The following is a 22,288-nucleotide window of genomic DNA, read 5'->3' on the forward strand; positions in this document are numbered from 1 at the left end:
CTCAGGTAGTTCTTTATAGCAGTGTAAAAACAGACTAATACAGCCCAGATATATATATAGATAGATATAGATATTTAAACAGGGTCTCATTTTGTCACCCAGGTTGGTGCAATCACACCTAGTGGCAAAATCTTGGCTCACTGTAGCCTCAAATAGTAAGTATTCAAGATATATGTTTTGTTTAAAGGGAGTCAATAAAATAATCTAAGTCAACTATTTTATTTATTACACATGAAGAATCACAGGAAAAAAGTTAAGCAGCTATTTCAGATTACATAGTTTGAAAGCTACATCCCAAACACAAAACCCAATATTTTTTGGGTTGTAAAGAATCCTGCAGAGGATAGTGAAAGGGTAGAAGTGAGGATCCCTTTCTGTGTGATATTGTTAAAATTGGGATCCTTTGATTTACATGATAGCTTGAATTCTAAATATAGAGTTGCCATCAGTTAAATATAAAATAATATTGGGGCAAAATTAGCCATGTCACTTGGAAGTCTTTTGAAAGGTTTCTGCTTATTTTTTTAACCTATATATTATTGTAAGAGGCATACTTGGAACAACCTGCAAACACATATACTGATTAACTAATCCAGCGGCAGCATAACACACAGGGAGTTTTATCCTTTATGAAGGCCTAGCACATGCATCACGTTTAACACAGCCCTAGCTCACAGTACTTTATCTACTTGGCTAGAAAACAAATGGCCATAGAAATTCATGCTAGTCAATCTATTTTTTTATATATATTTTGGAGTACAAAGGATATAAATTCATCTGAGTACATAACTAGCATGCGAAGAAATCAGGTTGAGTATGCTACAGTTAAAATGGTCACCACAAGAAGCTGAAATACCAGGAGTGTTCAGTGGAATTACTGAGAGTCTTCAAGCAAAAAGGGTTTTCCTAACTGCCACTGCAATTATAATGAAAACATTTTACTTCCTAATGATTTCACCTAAAACACATTATACATAACAGAATATACATGCATTCAAATGTAATAGACACATAAGGAATACCAATTTTGACTACTTTCTTCCCATAAATCATAAGTGACTTCTGAGCACAACTCTCAAGACTTTTAAATACTTTCTGGGACTCTTTTTCCATTTAGAAATAAGCAACTATGTACAACAGTTGATGGAAAACTCAAGCACTTAACTATTTCAATGAAAAGAGGTAGAAAGAAAGTCTATAAAGTATAATTTTTATCCATTTGAAAAAATTTAAATTTGGAATCACTTCATTCTTAAAGTCCCAACACACTAAAAATAAAGTGTATTCTAAATTTTCACATTTGTCAAAGACAGTAATATCAAGCAGTAGCCCACAATTCCCTAAAGGAATGATGTCAATTGGTATTTCTTAAATTAATTCAGTGACCTACAGTAATGTGAGTTCTTGGTACATAATGTCTGTCAGTAAGCAATACAAAACTTTCAGAATCACTTCTGGTGTCTGAACTCCAAAATGCAACCCAAAAAAATGTGTCTAAAGTAATTCCTTAATTACTACTTCACCTTGCATCTGTTAGTTATAGCAATATCAGAAAAATAAAAATTACAGCAGGTGTAGATTGCTAGAACTACAATTCTACAAATTAAATACAATACAAATTTAACCAAGATTTCTGGTAATATATATATAATCAGTTATCTTTCTGAGCTAAGACATTACAAGTCTGTAACTTCTTTTACCAAGTATGGTTTAGTGAGTTTCACATGTGCTTACACAGCTCATTTTTAGTTACTTACTAGACAATGTGCAATGGTGTACTTTTACAAAAATGTCAAAGGTCTCAAGAAATGGAAATACTCAAATTTAAAAGATTTATCTGTTATCTCTGAACTCTCTTTCTCTGCTTTTACTGCTCCCAAGTATACAGGCACCCCCAGAGACCAGCTAAAAGTTCAGGAACAGAAAACTCCAAGTACATCATCTTAACAAATAACCCCACACATCATAGTTTAAAAATAGCATATTTGAAAAAAATGCATTAAAAATTATTATTAGAACTTCACACTCAAATGCCTAAAAAGTTATGAACATTTTACATTGTAATACCCATAAATTCTAATGAGTGATTATCAAAGTATAATATCAGAGAAACAATACGTCTAAGATCATGAAAGATTAGAATATTATGTTTCGATTTTTACATGAATTATTTATGTACTTAAAAACATAGTTGAAGTGAGGAGAAACATAAATGATAATCTAATCACATTCTCTGAGTTTCCCTCCTAGGTCACTGGCTGCCCCTTCTCATTTTCCTGACTCCCATTATTCCTAACCTTTAAGTGCTGGACTGCCCTAGGAGGAGTATAGTACTCTTGTCTTTCTCTATTCACTGTCTAGGTCACAGGTCAGTAAACTTCTGCCTACAGACCAAATGTAGCTTACCATCTATTAATTTTTATAAAGTTTTATTGGAACATGGCCACACCCATTTTCCTAATTATTGTCTACAGCTCCTTTCACAATATAAGGTTAAAACTGAATAGCTTCCATTCACAATTGCTTCAAAGAGAATAAAATACCTAGGAATCCAACGTACAAGGGATGTAAAGGACCTCTTCAAGGAGAACTACAAACCACTGCTCAGTGAAATAAAAGAGGACACAAACAAATGGAAGAACATACCATGCTCATGGATAGGAAGAATTAATATCGTGAAAATGGCCATACTGCCCAAGGTAATTTATAGATTCAATGCCATCCCCATCAAGCTACCAATGAGTTTCTTCACAGAATTGGAAAAAACTGCTTTAAAGTTCATATGGAACCAAAAAAGAGCCCGCATCTCCAAGACAATCCTAAGTCAAAAGAACAAAGCTGGAGGCATCATGCTACCTGACTTCAAACTATACTACAAGGCTACAGTAACCAAAACAGCATGGTACTGGTACCAAAACAGAGATATAGACCAATGGAACAGAACAGAGTCCTCAGAAATAATACCACACATCTACAGCCATCTGATCTTTGACAAACCTGAGAGAAACAAGAAATGGGGAAAGGATTCCCTATTTAATAAATGGTGCTGGGAAAATTGGCTAGCCATAAGTAGAAAGCTGAAACTGGATCCTTTCCTTACTCCTTATACGAAAATTAATTCAAGATGGATTAGAGACTTAAATGTTAGACCTAATACCATAAAAATCCTAGAGGAAAACCTAGGTAGTACCATTCAGGACATAGGCATGGGCAAAGACTTCATGTCTAAAACACCAAAAGCAACAGCAGCAAAAGCCAAAATTGACAAATGGGATCTCATTAAACTAAAGAGCTTCTGCACAGCAAAAGAAACTACCATCAGAGTGAACAGGCAACCTACAGAATGGGAGAAAATTTTTGCAATCTACTCATCTGACAAAGGGCTAATATCCAGAACCTACAAAGAACTCAAACAAATTTACAAGAAAAAAACAAACAACCCCATCAAAAAGTGGGCAAAGGATATGAACAGACATTTCTCAAAAGAAGACATTCATACAGCCAACAGACACATGAAAAAATGCTCATCATCACTGGCCATCAGAGAAATGCAAATCAAAACCACAATGAGATACCATCTCACACCAGTTAGAATGGCAATCATTAAAAAGTCAAGAAACAACAGGTGCTGGAGAGGATGTGGAGAAACAGGAACACTTTTACACTGTTGGTGGGATTGTAAACTAGTTCAACCATTATGGAAAACAGTATGGCGATTCCTCAAGGATCTAGAACTAGATGTACCATATGACCCAGCCATCCCATTACTGGGTATATACCCAAAGGATTATAAATTATGCTGCTATAAAGACACATGCACACGTATGTTTATTGCAGCACTATTCACAATAGCAAAGACTTGGAATCAACCCAAATGTCCATCAGTGACAGATTGGATTAAGAAAATGTGGCACATATACACCATGGAATACTATGCAGCCATAAAAAAGGATGAGTTTGCGTCCTTTGTAGGGACATGGATGCAGCTGGAAACCATCATTCTTAGCAAACTATCACAAGAACAGAAAACCAAACACCGCATGTTCTCACTCATAGGTGGGAACTGAACAATGAGATCACTTGGACTCAGGAAGGGGAACATCACACACCGGGGCCTATCATGGGGAGGGGGGAGAGGGGAGGGATTGCATTGGGAGTCATAACTGATGTAAATGACGAGTTGATGGGTGCAGCACACCAACATGGCACAACTATACATACGGAACAAACCTGCACGTTATGCACATGTACCCTACAACTTAAAGTATAATAATAAATAAATTTAAAAAAATAAAAAAATAAAAATAAATAAATAAATAAAATGTAAAGGTAGCTGTAGATGCCTTTTATCAAAAATAAAAAATAAAAAATAAAAAAATAAAACTGAATAGCTGCAACAATGACTAGATAGTGCCTCTGATCCTTTACAGAAGAAAAATTGTCAATCTCTATCTATGTGATCTCACTAAGATGTATAGTTTAAATATAATGTATATCCTGAAAATTCCCCAAAGTCTATCTTCAGTCCTGACTCAGATATGAATGACAAGTTCTCTACATTACACTTAGATGTCTTATAGGCATAAAAATTTAACATGTCTAAAAGGTAAAATTTGGTTTCTACCACCCGTACCCACTCCTTTGCCTCTTGTATCTCAATACACAATTTCCATTCATGGAATTGCTTAAGCCAAAAACTTCAGAATCCTCCTTGATTCCTCTATTTCTCTCATACTCCATATCCCAGTCATCAAAAAAAGTATATCCTTAAAATATATCCAGAATCTGGTCACTTCTCACCCACTGCAATGCTACCACCCTAACTCAAGCCACAACCATTTTCACCTGGACTATTATGGTAGCCTCCTTCTGGCTCCCTATTTCTGCTCTTGGTCCCTTACACTCTATTTTTACAGAGCATGTACAGTGATCATGGAATTCCACTACTGAAAACACTTCAAAAGCCATGCAAGGTGTGGCCTCCTGCTATATCCTACCTTCCCTCCCTCTTACTGATTCTGGTCACTCCCCACATGGTCTTTTACTGCCAAGCATGGTCCTGCCTTGGATCTTTGCATTTGCTGTTCTGTCTGGAAAAGTTTCCCCTGACTTATCTAGTTTGTTTAATTCCTCATTTTATTCAGGTCTCTGATCAAAGATTACCTCAAGTTAGAGGTCTTCCTTAATCACTCTCTCTAAAATAGTGACTCCTATCAACTCTATATCCCTGTTATAGGTGGATTCCCTAGAAATCAGGCTCTAAGATTCTGGGATTTGCATGCATTTTGGGGAGTGCCCTTAGAAACAACATCTGAAAGGGAGTGAAGGAAGCAGGACAGGCAGAGAAAGAAGCTTAACTGCAATGCGGTTGTAACAGAGGTTTGAGCCACAGGAACCTCTGCAGTGGATACAGTATTTGAAAATTGTCCCACATGAGGAAAAGAGGCACAGTCTTTGAGCCCACATATGCATAATGAAATTCCCGGTATCCCCAGAGTTGGGGTGTAACCTTGAATAAGACACATAAATATGTGTTTTAGGGAAATGCAAATTAAAACTAAAATAAGATACTACACACACACTAGGATAGCTAAAATCAAAAAAGATAAAAAAATAACAAATGTTGGTGAGGATGTGGAGAAAACAGAACCCTCATACATTGCTCATGGGAATATAACATGGTACACACAGCAGCCCTGGAAAACAGTTCGGCAGTCTCTTCCAAAGTTAAACATAAATACATCACACAACTCAGCAATACCATACCTAGAAATCTGCCCAAGAGACATGAAAACATATATCTACAGAAAGAATTACAAAAGCATATTCATGGTATTATTCATAATACCTAAAAGCAACACAACACAAAAGGCTAGCAAATGGTATGCGGATTAACAAAATGAGGTACATCTAAACAAAAACTAATATTCAGCAAAAAAAAAAACGAACAAAATACAGATACATACTATAACATGGATGAACCTCAGAAACATTACACTCAGGGAAAGAAGCCAACACAAAAGACCATTTACGGTATGATTCTTTTTAACTGAAATAGCCAGAAGGGGAAAATCAATAGAAATACAAAGTAGATTAGTGGTTGCCTGGAGGTAGGGGTAAGAAATAAGAGTAACTGCAAATGGCCATGGGGAGTATTTTCAGGATGATTAAAATATTCCAAAATTGGATTATAGTGATGCATGTACCACCCTATACATTCACTATATATCATCAATTTCTATACTTAGCATGAGTGAATTTTATGAAATGTAATTAGTGGCTGATTCTTAAATAGACTAATAATAATGGTGACAATAACTACTACTCACTGGAAATTTGCTTAGGTTCAAGAATTGTTCTGAGTGCTTCATATGTATTAACTCATTTAATCTTCAACACAATCCTATGAAGCAGAAACTATTTTATTCCTATTTCAGAGATGAGATAACTCAGGCATGGGAAAATTAAATAGCATGCTCAAGGTCATAGAACTAAATATATGTTAATTAACATAAAAATAAAACATTCAGCCTTAAATGCTAAGCACCAGCACTTATGTAAAACAAACCAAAAAAGGAGAAGACAACACCATATGTGTTTATACATGTTAAGTTCCCTGTAAGTAGTGTATTTAAGATTTTCCAATGAGTGACCAACTTGCAACACTTATGATTATCTATATAGCCATTGAAACAAGTAATAAATATAATATTTATTATAAGACAGCTTGGCCAGTACCTGGTTCATATTCAGTGAGAGACTTAATTACTATAGACAAATATAAAAATGCTCATGATCTAATCTACTGAATCACTATGTTCATACAGACACAGAAATACCACTATGGGTACACATAAATACAACTTTATTCTGCAAGAGTCATGCATAAACACACACACAAACTCTGAGTCACACAGTCTCTATAATAAAGATTTTTCTAGTGCATCATGTCACAGAACTGCAAGCATATCATTTTGTTCCTGTAACCGAAATGCACAATGGGACAAGATGAGATGACAGTGTGTTTTATCTTTTTCATATGAAAGTTCAGTAATAAATTTCACATGGCAGTAAGCCAATATGAATGAAAAACTTGGAGATACTAACTTCTCATGTATCTACCAGTAAAACACTCTCAAATTTACAGATACCCCTAGAAAAGACAGCTGATAATCACATTGTATGTAGTTAATATTTTTTTAAAAAGAAGGCATATAAATGATCAGCAAGCCTGACATTTAGATATTTGACAACAATGTATTTTAAACAGTCTAATAAAACACAAAGCACAGATGTAGAGGAAGCAGGATATGTAACTACAACCACATTCACCTTCAATTCCTTTGCAGGCTAGCACTGAAAAACCTACATCAGCACTTTCTGTCTAGATGATATATTGATACAAACCTAGAATAAAAATGGTGATAAAAAAGTACCATTTGTAATTGAAAATAAATGTTGCTAAGTGCTAACAAGCTTCTGTCAGTTAAATTGTTTTTATTTAGAAATATTTTCCATTTCCTCTATGATTCTTAAGAAACTGTAATTAATTTTTGTTCCAAATTAATAATTAAACAATGTTTTTGTGTATTGATTACACAAATTAGTAATATTTACATTTAAGACATTCACTTAAAGTTGAAGAAACCATTCCATAATACAAAGTTAATTCCTACCCTTAATTGTCTTAAAATTTAACGTCTACCTAGAAAGCAAGGCATCAGTAATAAATTTATGATTCAATATAGTTATCAGCCCATAGCTAAAAATTTGCAGACCTATATAACCAAGCACATTAAAAGTCCCTGGGGTAACATACAACCATGAGTAACTCTCATAGTTCAGTATGCTCTACAGTAAGAACCATCACAACTGCATGTTCTCATTGGTGGGTCCCAGTACATGTTTAAAAAAAGCTGTACATGTACATCACCAACTTGCACATACACACATGCAAAATTAAATGACCTAAAGGGTATCTTGTGAAAAACTTGAGAGTTTTTTTTTTTAAGACATCAGTATAACCTTGATTAAATAACCTTATGGTCTATACAAAGATTTGAAATTTCTGAATATAAAAACATACAGTAACATAAAGCTTGCTTCTAAGAGTAGCCAGATTCAATATTCAGGTTTAGAAAAATTACATTCATTACATTAAATTTAAGTGGAACAAATAATTATTCTGAACTTCTACAGGACTGCCCTTAAAATCCCATACATAACTAGAAAAGTGGGCAACATATATAAAGCTATTTCAGATAGTAGACAAATGGCAGAAGAGGCATGTGATTATTAACAAAAGGGAAACAAATTAGTTGATATCTATGACTGTCTCTGTTTCAACCTAGACGCAAAGTCCAAACTGTGTTATAAGAATGGGGAACTCAAAAAGAACATCATGGTCCAAATAAGTTGAGAAACAGATTAGAGTTTGAAGAGTCTGGGATGGCTGGAATTTGTGGGACATATTACAGATAAAGAGAACACTATGCAGAGACTGGCATAAGAATACTCATGAGGCTTTGAATAGGAATCTGTGCTGCATAGGGTGAAACTCCAAGCAGCCAAGTGAAAAATAACTAGCAGGAAAAGATCAATTTCAGGGGAGCTATAAAGTGAACAATTCCAAGAATGAAGAGCCCTCGTTGTTGAATACCCAGAGTATTCTGTAGAGACTCCAGAAAGCTCATGCCTTAGTAGTGAGTCTAAACTAGCTCTAAAGATTACCCTAGATCATCCTTGAAAAGCATAAAAATAGCCTTGAAATGAGCAGGCTGATCTGCAAATAACTTAAATACCTACCAAAAAAGTGGAGGGTGGTAGGGAGAGAGACCATTTAAAAGAAAAACCAAAATGCAACTAGTATTACATTAGTAACCAAAAAGAAAAACCAATGTAAATTAGTATCTACATTGTTCAAATTCAGCTGAACAATGTAAATACTAAGAGTCAATGCCTAATAATGAAAAAAAAAATTAGAGACAGACAAATAAAAGGGAGGGAAATATTACCCAGAACTAGGAGAAAAATCAGTCAATAAAAACAGATCCAGAATTAACAAAGATAACAAAATTTACATTAAAAGGCCTTAAAACAGCTATTAAAATAAGTTCAATAAGATTAAAGACTTAATGGAAACATGAACATAATGAAAAGACAAAGAGAACATATTGAGAACCACCAAAGTAAGTGTCCAAACATTTAAAAATATTTTTGACATGAAAATATTGCAGATAAGACACTACAGAAAATATCAGTGAAGTTGAAAACATAGCAACATAAATAATTTTAAACAAAGTACAAAGGAAGAAAACATTTAAAAAATAAACAGTCTTGATAATATGTGAGGGTACCAACAAATAATCTAACATTTTTGTAATTCAAGCACTAAAATAAGAGGAAAGAGGTCAAGAAAATATTTAAAGAAAACATGCCTCCAATTTGTCTGAATTTGATAAACACTATCAGCCTACAAATCCAAGTAGTTCAACAAATCCCAGGCAGAATAAAGAAAAACCATGACAAGACATGTTATAATCAAATTGCTTAAAAAAAAAAAAAAAAAAAAAAGAAGTAATAAAGAGAAAAATCTTAAAAGTAGTAAGAAAAAAAGGCATATAATGTACATAGGAGTAAACATAATAAACATGTCTTGTCAGAAATTATGCAAGCTGGAAGGAAATGGAATGACATATTTAGAGTGCTATAGGAAAAAAATTGTGAAACTAAAATCATACAGCCAGATCAAATAGTTTCCAAAAATGAATACAAAGGCAAAGATGTCATTTACCAATACACCCATGACCCAGTCAAAGCCCACAACATCCCTGAAATTCTCAAGATCAGGTTCAAAAAAACGGGTCCCCATGAAAGTGAGCATCAAGATGGCACCACCTCACCAGACCTTCTTGGAGCTCTTCACGTACCTGAACGAAGTCACGGGCAAGCACGGCATGGGCTGTATTGACATTGTGGAGAACCGCTTCATTAGAATAAAGTCCAGAGGTATCTACAAGACCCCAGCAGGCACCATCCTTCACCAGGCTCATTTAGACATCGAGGTCTTCACCATGGATCGGGACGTGCACAGAATCAACCCTGAGTGTAAATCTGTCCACCATTGCATCACCAAGTCCCAGGAGGAAATGGAAGGAAAAGTGCAGGTGCCCATCTTCAAGGGCCAGGTGTACATCCTCAGCCAGAAGCCTCTACTGTCTCTCTACAAGGAGGAGCTGGTGAGCGTCAGCGTGCAGGGGAATTATGAGCCAATCGATGCCACCGGTTTCATCAACATCAATTACCTTAGGCGAAGGAATATCATTGTTTCTAGAGTAAGATCACTGTCAAATAGACCCGCGTACAACGGGAGCTGGGGCCTCCTCACTTTGCAGGTCTCCCAAGTACAGGTGCTAATTGTTGTGATTATTTGTAATTGTGACTTGTTCTCCCCAGCTGGCAGAACAGTGGAGCTGCCAGCGCCCAACTTTGTTCCCTGATCTCCCTGAAGCCTGCAAAATTGGTCACCGAAGGGAAGGGTGGGGGACAACTGCAGGAGTGAGCTATAAAATGACAATTTAAAAACACACACACACACACACACAGATAACAATTCTAAATATTTATGCACCTAATAATGGAGCTTCAAAACACATGAAGCAAAAACTAGAACTGAAAGGAAAAAAAGAAACCCATAATAATAGTTGAAGATTTCAACACTACTCTCTTGGTAATTGGCAGAACAAAGAGATCAGAAACAGTAAAGATATAAATACTTGAGTGGCACCATTAACAAGTTGACCTATTTGATATTTATAAACAACAATAGCAGAATACACAAAATTTGCTAATGCACGTAAAAAATTTAACCAAAATAGGGCATATGCCAGGCCTTAAAAAAATGTATTGAAATCACTCAGAGTACTTTCTTTGGTCACAAAGGAGTTAAAACAGAAATCAATTAAGGAATAAGTCCTGAAATATCTGGAAGTCAAACTATATAATTCTAAATAACCAATGGAAAAAGAAACCACAAAGGAAATTTAAAAACATCTTGAATAAAATGAAAACATACTATATCAAAATTTTGGGGAGAAAACTAAACTACTGTTCAGAACAGTGTTTCCCCAAATGTGCTACACACTAAAAATCACATAGAGAGTTTTTTAAAAATCCCATTGTACTTCATATCAATTTAATAATTAAATAAAAATATCTGGGGATGGGAGACAGAATTATTAATTTTTAAGGATTCCCCAGACAATTCCAATTTGCAACAAAATTTGGGAGCCACTGGTTTAGAAGAAATTTTGTAGTTTAAAAAAAAAAAACAAACTTCTACGTTAACAAGGTAGAAAAAGAAAAGCAAATTAAAATCAAAGTACATAGAAGGGAAGAAATAATAACAAGCAAATAATCAAAGACATAAAAAACAAACCCAAAGCTGCTTTTTGGAAAGCATTTTTAAATGATAAATAGCTAGAATGACCATGGGAGTAAAACAGAAAAGATACAAATTACAAATATCAGAAATAAAAAAGGAGATATTCTCCAAATACTTCAGGCATCAAAACAAAAATAGAGGAATATTATGAACAATTTTATACCAATAACTTAGATAAATTAAATGAATCAATTGCTTAAAAGACACAAATTACAAAACTGACTCAGAATAAACCCCTCATCAATCTCAAAAGCTTAACTCATAATTAACAATCATCTCAAAAAGAAAATTCCTGGACCAGATGGTTTTGCCAGTCAATTCTATCAAATATTTAAGGAAGAATTAAATCCTATACAAACTTTTTTAGAAAAGAAAAAAAGAAGAAATACTTCCCAGTTTGTTTAATGAAGCCACCAAGTCTACAAATCCAGATATTTTTTAAAAATGACAGGCCAATATATCTCATAAATATAGACATAAAGATCTTTAACAAAATATTACCAAATCAAACCCAGCAATATAAAAAAAAAAAAAATACATCATGATGAGGTTTGGCTTATCCAGGAATGTGAGATGGGTTTAGCATCCAAAAATCCAATCAATGTAATTTACCATATTAACAGATTAAAAAACAAAACTACATGACCATATCAATAGCTACAGAAAAGGATGTGGCAATTATCAAACACTCAGTCCTGATTCAAGAAAAAAAAAAATTCTCAGCAAAGTTGAAACAGAAAGTGTGCCAGTTATCAACCTCTTGCCTGTCAGCTCCAAATTTACCCTTCACTGTCCTGCTTTGTGATATGGGAGCTGGACCCTATATCTTTTCTTTGCCAGCAGCTGGCATTAAATTTTCTTAGCAGAGGCTGCTGGAGAGAACAATGCAGAAGGAAGGAGGTTCTCCTTCCGGTTCTGATATGCTTTGTTCTCTTGTGTTTCTTATGGCAATCAGCATCACAAAGATACCCAGTGATACTCACATCCCAGCAAGTTGCAGCAGCACCTCCATAAGCAACTTCCCAGCCAGTTCCACCAGCATCCCAAGTGGTTTCCTGGCAAGTCTCAGGATGTTCCAACCAGTAGTTTTCCGGAAAGTTTCAATAACACCTCCATGAGAATCTCTGCAGTGAACTTGATCCCCTCCTCAAGGGCTGCTCACTTCCACCACATACCATAGAAGCAAGAAGAGAATAAAGTACACTGGAACCACAAAGAGAAGCCACTTCCTCCTGTACCCCCGCAGGAAGACTGCAAGTGAATTTCAATGTCACCTCTGCAGGCAATTTCCCAGCAAGTCTCAAAAAGACCCAGAGGGTAGCTTCCTGAATCAACAAACTAGGGTACATCCATGTAATCAAATATTAGTGAGTGATTTAAAAAATCATAACCTATAAAGCCATGGAAAGACATGAGTCTTAGCCAGCATACTGATGAAAGAAGTCAGTATGAAAAAGCTACATATTGTATGATCCCAATTAAATGACATTCTAAAAAAGACAAAATTGTACAAACAGTAATAAGATCAGTAGTAGGAGTGATGGGCAGGAGGAAGACAGAGATGAATAGGTAGGAGCATGGGATTTTTAGGGAAGTGAAACTATTCTGTATGATACCACAATGGTGGATGCATGGCATGCATTTGTCAAAATCCATAGAGTTGTACAACACAAAGAATGAACCCCAATGTATAGACATCAGTTAATAATATTATATCAATATTGGTTCATCAGTTTTAACAAATGTACATTAATGTAAGACTATCATAATAGGTGAAATTATTATTCCTTGTGCACAGGGAAAAAGGGATTATATGCGAGCTCTCTACACAAATATAAAACTACACTAAAAAATACAGTCTATTAATTTTTTAAAAAACACACATTTTCAAATTTTCCCATAGCTTCCTGTAGTGGGCAGAATTTTAAGGTGGCATCCCATATTCCTGCCCACTGGTACACACACTCCGAAGATTCCCTTCCCCTTGGGGGAGGGTAGGCTTTAAGTATGATAGATTTCACTCCCAGGATGATGTTACATTATACGACAAGGATGAAAAGATTTTATTAATGTAATTAAAGTCCCAAAGCAGCTGTCTTCAAGTTTGTCAAAATAGAGATGATTCTGGGAGTCCTTAAAAGGGACTGGGGCCTCCTTGAAGGATAAGCCTCAAAGTTTAAGAGAGCTTTTCCTGATGGTCTTAAAGAAGGGGGTTTGTGTAGGAGCCATGTAGCAAGGACTTACAGGAGGGGACGGACCTCTAGAGACTGAGAGCAGTCTCCAGACAAGAGCTAGCAAGAAAATGTAGACTTCAATCACACAATCCCAAAAAACTGGATTATGCCAACAACCACATGAACATGAAAAAGGATCCTAGGAGATCCCAGATGAGACTGTAGCCCAGGGGAGACACTCACTTTAGCATTTAAGAACTTGAGCACAAAATCCAGCTATACCCAGACTTTTGCCCTACAAAAAGTCTGAGATAATGAATTTACATTTTTATAAGCCACTAAGTTTGTGGTTTATTAAACAGCAATAGAAAACTAATACAGTCTTTTACCTTCAGGTTGACAAATCACCAAAGTCAACAAAATAGGCTAAAAGAAGACATTTGGGGCTTTTGTACATTTCAACAACTGAAGTGAATTTCATAGTCATAAAAATTTACTTATTTTGCATATAGTTGGCATTTGATATTTTGAAAAGCCAAATTATAACCAGTATATATGACACAACTACAGCCTATTAAAAAAATGACACACCTGAGAATAAAATGCAATGACAAATCTATCAGGAAGCAATTTAGGATTAAAATTCTCCATTTCAAAGAAATTTTACATAACAACTTAAAATTCTACTTAGGATTTTACAAATTGCTATCAAGTGATAATTAAATGTTTTTAATATTTAAACATATACAGGTTTTAAACAAAAAAAATTTTGAAACCTGCAAATAAAACATATCATGAATCCTAAATTTCTGAAAAGAGATTTTGCATAATTTTCCTTAATTGTACACTTTAAAATGGTTCATAATATTATGTGAATTTCATCTCAATTTTAAAAAGTTAATCTGGTCATTCTAAATATTAATTATAATTATTACATGTAGATCCATGGAGAACATCTATTCCCAGTGTTTGTCAACACCCAATTGTGCAAATAAAATCAACAGCACATAAACAGAAAGTCATCAGCTATCCCATTAAAGTACATATTGAAACTTTATATATGATGCTTGAAAGGTCACCTGTTCACTGCATTAACAGTAATGACAAATTTCTTCTCTGTGCTAGGCATATAATGAATAAAATATGCAGTCTTTCAGAAAATTGTACATAATGATATGTCATAGCAGTTCACACAATTGTACTAAACAATATGCATGCTTTCTCTTTTTCTATCAATTAAATATTCAGGAGTTACTGTCAAATGCCATGTCATAGCATGACAGAGATTTAGCCCAGATTTTGAAATCTGGTTTGAACCACTAGAATTAGCAAACTAAGCAGTGAAATAAAATATTAAGCATGTCAACCAAATAATCCACTTTCCCTCTGTCTTTGGAGATGCCTTATTAAATTTCCTAAGAGAAAAATAAAAGTATTTCATGTAAAAAGTTTTAACCCCTGCTTTGAAAACACATATTTTAGCCCATCATATAAGGTTTTTTAATGATTGGTTTTAATAATCATATTTTTAAAATCCCAACCAGAAGAAGCACTTTAAAAGTATTGTTTCAGTTTAATATGCATAGGTCTGCCAGCATAATATTTGTCCATAATTAAGAAAATTGCTTAGTTGCTCAGTAGGCAATATATGAATCATATGTAGTATAAAATTAGACCACAATTGAGAGTTTAATCCCTAAACAACATCCAAAGTTAAGCAGAATATAGTATGATACATAATACCTTTAATAGAATTAAATGAGCCTCAATTTTACACAAATATATTAATAAATTAGATATATACTGTCTAATACAGTAACTATAAACTACATGTATCTATTTAAACCGAAAATAATTTAAAGTACATAAAATTAAAGATTCACTTTCTTAGTTGCACTCACAACATCTCAAGTATTCAACAGCTATATGTAGTTAGAAGCTACCATATTAGGTAGCACAGATATAGAAGATTTCTATCATTGATGAAACAGCACTTATTTGACAGAATTGGGTTTACCATAAAACTCATCATAAAGCTTAAGCTTCAGGCCTTCCTCATTTGAAAATGTCCCTGCAGGTACCCTAGCAGTGTATCCATGATTATATATTTTAGTAAAATTTGTAAAAGTAAGATATTTTGCCCATAAAATATCTTTCCCTTACCACTCCCAGTTCCCTCAACCAATCTTCTGCTGTCGGGTGGAAGGAGTCATGGCGAGCAACCTGGGGATCATGCAAAGGGTGATATATTTAGTTTGGGTGGTATATTCAGAATTGGTGGTATGTTCAGAACTGGTAGCACATTGTTTTTAGTGGGATATATGTAAGTGGTTCTCGGTCATTTCTATGTGTAATTAGTTTACCATCTGTTCCAGTATAGGAGTGGCTTCTAGGAATACATCCCTTTCCCATTGTGCTAACTCACATGGGGTTCTGATATGAAGGTACATAGTCAGAGGTCTATGAAGACCCCTGAATGTGTAACCTCTGCCACAAATGTGTCCCGTGGCAACTAGAACTAAAGATTTGTGGCAAATGGGAGAGAAGCAGAGTCTGAAATTCACACAGCCAGAAGCTACTCTGTGGAAAATTCTTCCAATCAGGAGACATGAAATAGAATAAGCAGATAATTCCATTTGTAATCAATGCCTAGTCAAGTTTTCTCTTATTAGGAATATAGTTAATAGTGCATATACCATTATAAATGTGGCAGACATTTGTTTTTTCTTTTAGATGGGACTCACAATGAAACAGAACTTTTCAGACACTGCGTTTGCAGAGCCCAGATCTGTACCTGTTCTATAAATACTATGTCTGTGAGTGAAGCTGCACATTTTGTACAGCTCAATTATCAATAATAAAAACAAAATCTTCTTAACTATACTACAGGAAAGTCTAATTTATCTTTCTAAATGTATAAAAAATTATATTATAAAGTCATTGTCATCTGAGGAGGCGCTCAAACATTATGTATCCTATAGATGTGGAAGAGGTAGTTTAAAACTGTGATCAGCAGCTATTTTTCCAAATATTATTATGATAATGTCATTGACCATCTTTTACAAAATTGTAATCAGTTGTGATTTCTTTTCTCATTCTAAATACATATTGACTTGTATATAAATTTGTATTTGTAATTTTGTATTTTTTTTAGGAGGGCTGCCTCCAAATAGTCTGTTTCAGATCCCCAGTAAAACCTTGATCTGACCCTGATGCTAGAAAATTATGTCTTGATTAAAATATATATTCACTAATTAGTAATCTCTACATATTCATTTCTTCATCCTAGATGCACTACAATATCAATAAGGCAGTCACATCATTGTCACTGAATTCTAGGATTTAAAAGGGTAAATTTGAAATATGTCCCTTCTGCTCACACTGGACCTAATCTGATAACTCTTCAGCCTTCAGTGTAAAAAGCTCACATCTCACTAGCACTAATACAAATGTTATTCCTAGTAATTAGGTTACACTGAGTGCCTTTGAGCTTTGCAGTGCTACTGCCAGTGAAGTTCTTAATACATTTACAGTTATGGTTATTTAAATCACTAAGGCTTTTCTTTGAGTAAACAATATATTGATCAAATCAAATGCTACCCTGACAATACCAATTCATTTAAGAAAATAAAAAATACAGAAAAATTTCTTTTATCTAATTATATTTGAGATTGCTCCTAATAAAACGAACATTTGTAAAACCACCTTTTTGTACTATGAAAATTACATTTGTAGCCAGGCGCGGTGGCTCAAGCCTGTAATCCCAGCACTTTGGGAGGCCGAGACGGGCGGATCACAAGGTCAGGAGATCGAGACCATCCTGGCTAACACGGTGAAACCCCGTCTCTACTAAAAAATACAAAAAACTAGCCGGGCGAGGTGGCGGGCGCCTGTGGTCCCAGCTACTCCAGAGGCTGAGGCAGGAGAATGGCGTAAACCCGGGAGGCGGAGCTTGCAGTGAGCTGAGATCCGGCCACTGCACTCCAGCCTGGGCGACAGAGCCAGACTCAGTCTCAAAAAAAAAAAAAAGAAAAGAAAATTACATTTGTACACATACAAATATTAAAATGCCCAATAGCTAAATGCCATTTATGCAAATAGCCCCTAAGTTTTATTTGATTTACATTTCATTTCATACTCTTTATATTTCATTAAGCCATCCTTCAATAAACTATTTTTTCAATATTGCATTGTGAAGATATTCTCAGCCTGAAATTACATCAAATAAATTACAAATGAAATTTCTGAAAGCCATTGCCATAGGTGGAAATCAAATCAAATGCCTAGCTTCACATAAATGGTTAAAGCTTTAAATAAATTGCATTTATATAATTGCCTTACTTGCTGCTGCCTCCCACAGCTGCAGAATAATGTTATTCCAATATATGAAGAATATATTGGCAGCCAAGACCAAAAAATTTCAAATTATTAAATAAAAATGGGAAGTTTTGTTAAATACATTAAAGAACTGAATCTAGACTTGGAATACATATATTTCTGTAGCTCTGTTTCTCTGATTAGACCCTGACTGTTACACTTTTACCAAAGATTTTTTTAAAAAGGAAGAAAATAATTCTTACCTAAGAGGATTTGGAGCTGTGAAAGGAAATGCGCTCCAAAATCACTAAGCTAAAGGGAAAAGTGGATCTGGGAACTGCTTAGGACAAACCTGCCTCCCATACTATTCAAAGTCACCCTCTGCTCACTGAAATAAATGTGTATCTGATTGCCTCCTTTGGAGAGGCTCATCAGAAACTCAAAAGAAGGCAACCATTTGTCTCTTATCTACTTACAACCTGGAAGCCCCTCCCTGCTTTGAGTTGTCCCGCCTTTCTAGACGGAACCAATGTTCATCTTACATATGTTGATTGATGTCTCACGTCTCCCTAAAATGCATAAAACCAAACTGTGTTCTGACCACCTTGGGCACATGTCGTCAGGACCTCCAGAGGCCATGTCACAGGCATATGTCCTCAGCCTTGGCAAAATAAACTTTCTAAATTAACTGAGATGTGTCTCAGATTTTCAGGGTTAACAGAGCAAAATGGTAATTTACTGCCCTTACTCAAAAGATATTGTCCTATTCACCGAAAATGGTAAGGTGGTTACCAGACACTGGAAGTAGTGGAGAAGTGTTACACAGTTATTGCTTAAATGGATACAGAGTTTCAGTTTGGGAAGATGAAAACATTCTGGAAATGGATGGTGAGGATGGCTGCACCCCAACAAGAATGTATTTAATGTCATGGAACTGTACACTTAAAAATGGTTAAAATGGTACACTATATGTTATATATACTCTATCACAATAAAAATGTTTCAATTGTTCTAAAGTAATTACATTTACATTTTTATATGGTTTTTTTTTTCTGAGATTCAGCCTGAATTGAAAAGTGCTTCATTATAAATAATGGAAATTAAATACTTAAGTTGGTCAGTCAAACTCACAACAAAATGGAGAAAAGAAATCAAGTTTTCAAACTTGCGACTTTGTGAGCACTTTACTACCACACAAATTGAGATCACAAAAGGAATTCTAAACTTCTCCGACCAAGGATAGTTGTTTTGAAACAAATAAAAAACTATCTGTACAATAGAGGTACAGGGAAATATATACACACACACACACACACATACTTTAAGTTCTAGGGTACATGTGCCCAACGTGTCCAGGTCTGATACATAGGAATGTATGTGCCATCATGGTTTGCTGCACCATTTACATTAGGTATTTCTCCTAACGCTAACCCTCCCCTAGAACCCACCCCTCAATAGGCCCCCGTGTGTGATTTTCCCCACCCTGTGTCCAAGTGATCTCATTGTTCAATTCCCACCTATGAGTGAGAACATACAGTGTTTGGTTTTCTGTCCTTGTGATAGTTTGCTGACAATGATGGTTTCCAGCTGCATCCATGTCCATGCAAAGGACATGAACTCATCCTTTTTTATGGCTGCATAGTATTCCATGGTGTATATGTGCCACATTTTCTCAATCCAGTCTATCATTGATGGACATGTGGGTTGGTTCCAAGTCTTTGCTATTGTGAATAGGGCCTCAATAAACATACGTGTGCATGTGCCTTTATAGTAGCATGATTTATAGTCCTTTAGATATATATCTAGTAATAGGATCGCTGGGTCAAATGGTAATTAATTCTAGTTCTAGATCCTTGAGGAATCACCACACTGTCTTCCACAATGGTAGAACTAATTTACACTCCCACCAACAGTGTAAAAGTGTTCCTATTTCTCCACATTCTCTCCAGGATCTGTTGTTTCCTGACTTTTTAATGATCGCCATTCTAACTGGCATGAGACGGTATCTCATTGTGGTTTTGATTTGCATTTCTCTGATGGCGAGTGATGATGAGCATTTTTTCATGTGTCTGTTGGCTGCATAGATGTCTTCTTTTGAGAAGTGTCTGTTCATATCCTTTGCCCACTTTTTGATGGGGTTGTTTTTTTCTTGTAAATTTGTTTGAGTTCTTTGTAGATTCTGGGTATTAGCCCTTTGTCAGATGGGTAGATTGCAAAAATTTTCTCCCATTCTGTAGGTTGCCTGTTCACTCTGATGGTAGTTTCTTTTGCCGTGCAGAAGCTCTTTAGTTTAATTAGATCCCATTTGTCTATTTTGGATTTTGCTGCCATTGGTTTTGGTGTTTTAGTCATGAAGTCCTTGTCCATGCCTATGTCCTGAATGGTATTGCCTTGGTTTTCTTCTAGGGTTTTTATGGTTTTAGTTCTAATATTTAAGTCTTTAATCCACCTTGAATTAATTTTTGTATAAGGGATAAGGAAGGGATCCAATTTCAACTTTCTACATATAGCTAGCCAGTTTTCCCAGAAACATTTATTAAATAGGGAATCCTTTCCCCATTTCTTGTTTTTGTCAGGTTTGTCAAAGAACAGCTGATTGTAGATGTATGGTGTTATTTCTGAGGCCTCTGTTCTGTTCCATTAGTCTATATCTCTGTTTTGGTACCAGTACCATGCTACTTTAATTACTGTAGCATTGTAGTATAGTTTGAAATCGGGTAGGGTGATGCCTCCAGCTTTGTTCTTTTTGCTTAGAGTGTCTTGGCAATGCGGGCTGTTTTTTGGTTCCATATGAACTTGAAGGTACTTTTTCCAATTCTGTAAAGAAAGTCATTGGTAGCTTGATGGGGATGGCAATGAATGCATAAATTACTTTGGGCAGTATGTTCATTTTCACGATATTGATTCTTCCTATCCATGAGCATGGAATATTCTTGCATTTGTTTGTGTCCTCTTTTATTTAGTTGAGCAGTGGTTTGTAGTTCTCCTTGAAGAGGTCCTTCACATCCCGTGGAAGTTTGATTCCTAGGTATTTTACTCTCTTTGTAGCAATTGTGAATGGGAGTTCATTCATGATTTGGTTCTGTTTGTCTGTTAATGGTGTATAGAAACGCTTGTGATTTTTGCATATCTATTTTGTATCCTGAGACTTTGCTGAAGTTGCTTATCAGCTTAAGGAGATTTTGGGCTGAGACGACAGGCTTTTCTACATATACAATCATGTCATCTGCAAACTGGGAAAATTTGACTTCTTTTCCTAATTGAATACCCTTTATTTCTTTCTCTTGCCTGATTGCCCTGGCCAGAACTTCCAACACTATGTTGAATAGGAGTGGTAAGAGAGGGCATCCTTGTCTTGTGCCGGTTTTCAAAGGGAATGCTTCCAGTTTTTGCCCATTCAGTATGATATTGGCTGTGAGTTTGTCATAAATAGCTCTTATTATTTTCAGATATGTTCCATCAACACCTAGTTTCTTGAAAGTTTTCAGCATGAAAGATTGCTGAATTTTGTCGAAGGCCCTTTCTGCATCTATTGAAATAATCATGTGGTTTTTGTCATTGGTTCTGTTTATGTTATGGATTACGTTTATTGATTTGCGTATGTTGAACCAGCCTTGCATCCCAGGGATGAAGCCAACTTGATGGTGGTGGATAAGCTTTTTGATGTGCTGCTGGATTCGGTCTGCCAGTATTTTACTGAGGATTTTTGCATCGATGTTCATCAGGGATATTGGTCTAAAATTCTCTTTTTTTGTTGTGTCTCTTCCAGGCTTTGGTATCAGTACGATGCTGGCCTCATAAATGAGTTAGAGAGGATTCTTTTTCTATCAATTGGAATAGTTTCAGAAGGAATGGTACCAGCTCCCCTTTGTACCTCTGGTAGAATTCGGCTGTGAATCCATCTGGTCCTGGACTTTTTTTGGTTGGTAGGCTAGTAATTATTGCCTCAATTTCAGAGCCTGTTACTGGTCTATTTAGAGATTCAACTTCTTCCTGGTTTAGTCTTGGGAAGGTGTATGTGTCCAGGAATTTATCCATTTCTTCTAGATTTTCTAGTTTACTTGTGTAGAGGTGTTTATAGCATTCTCTGATGGTAGTTTGTATTTCTGCGAGATCGGTAGTGATATCCCTTTATCATTTTTTATTGTGTCTATTTGATTCTTCTTTCTTCTTTTATTAATCTTGCTAGAGGTCTATCTCTGGGACACATTTAAAGCAGTGTGTAGAGGGAAATTTATAGCACTAAATGCCCACAAGAGAAAGCAGGAAAGATCTAAAATCGACATCTTAACATCACAATTAAAAGAACTAGAGAAGCAAGAGCAAATAAATTCAAAAGCTAGCAGAAGGCAAG

General features: G+C 35.4%; 1 protein-coding gene across 6 annotated transcripts in view; it reads right to left on the reverse strand.

Moving 5' to 3' along the window:
- Positions 1-22,288, reverse strand: part of IMMP2L (inner mitochondrial membrane peptidase subunit 2) — an 879,518-nt gene that overhangs the window by 736,906 nt on the left and 120,324 nt on the right. Inside the window, exon 5 of one of the 6 annotated variants that reach the window (XM_025379240.1) lies at positions 15,800-15,840. The exons of the other annotated variants lie outside the window; for them this stretch is intronic. Within the exon in view, the coding sequence (XP_025235025.1) occupies positions 15,800-15,840 (41 nt within the window). The remainder of the gene's footprint in view (positions 1-15,799; positions 15,841-22,288) is intronic. 6 annotated transcript variants of the gene reach the window in all.

The sequence above is a fragment of the Theropithecus gelada genome, chromosome 3, assembly GCF_003255815.1.
Source record: "Theropithecus gelada isolate Dixy chromosome 3, Tgel_1.0, whole genome shotgun sequence".
In the NCBI taxonomy this organism is placed as follows: Eukaryota; Metazoa; Chordata; class Mammalia; order Primates; family Cercopithecidae; genus Theropithecus; species Theropithecus gelada.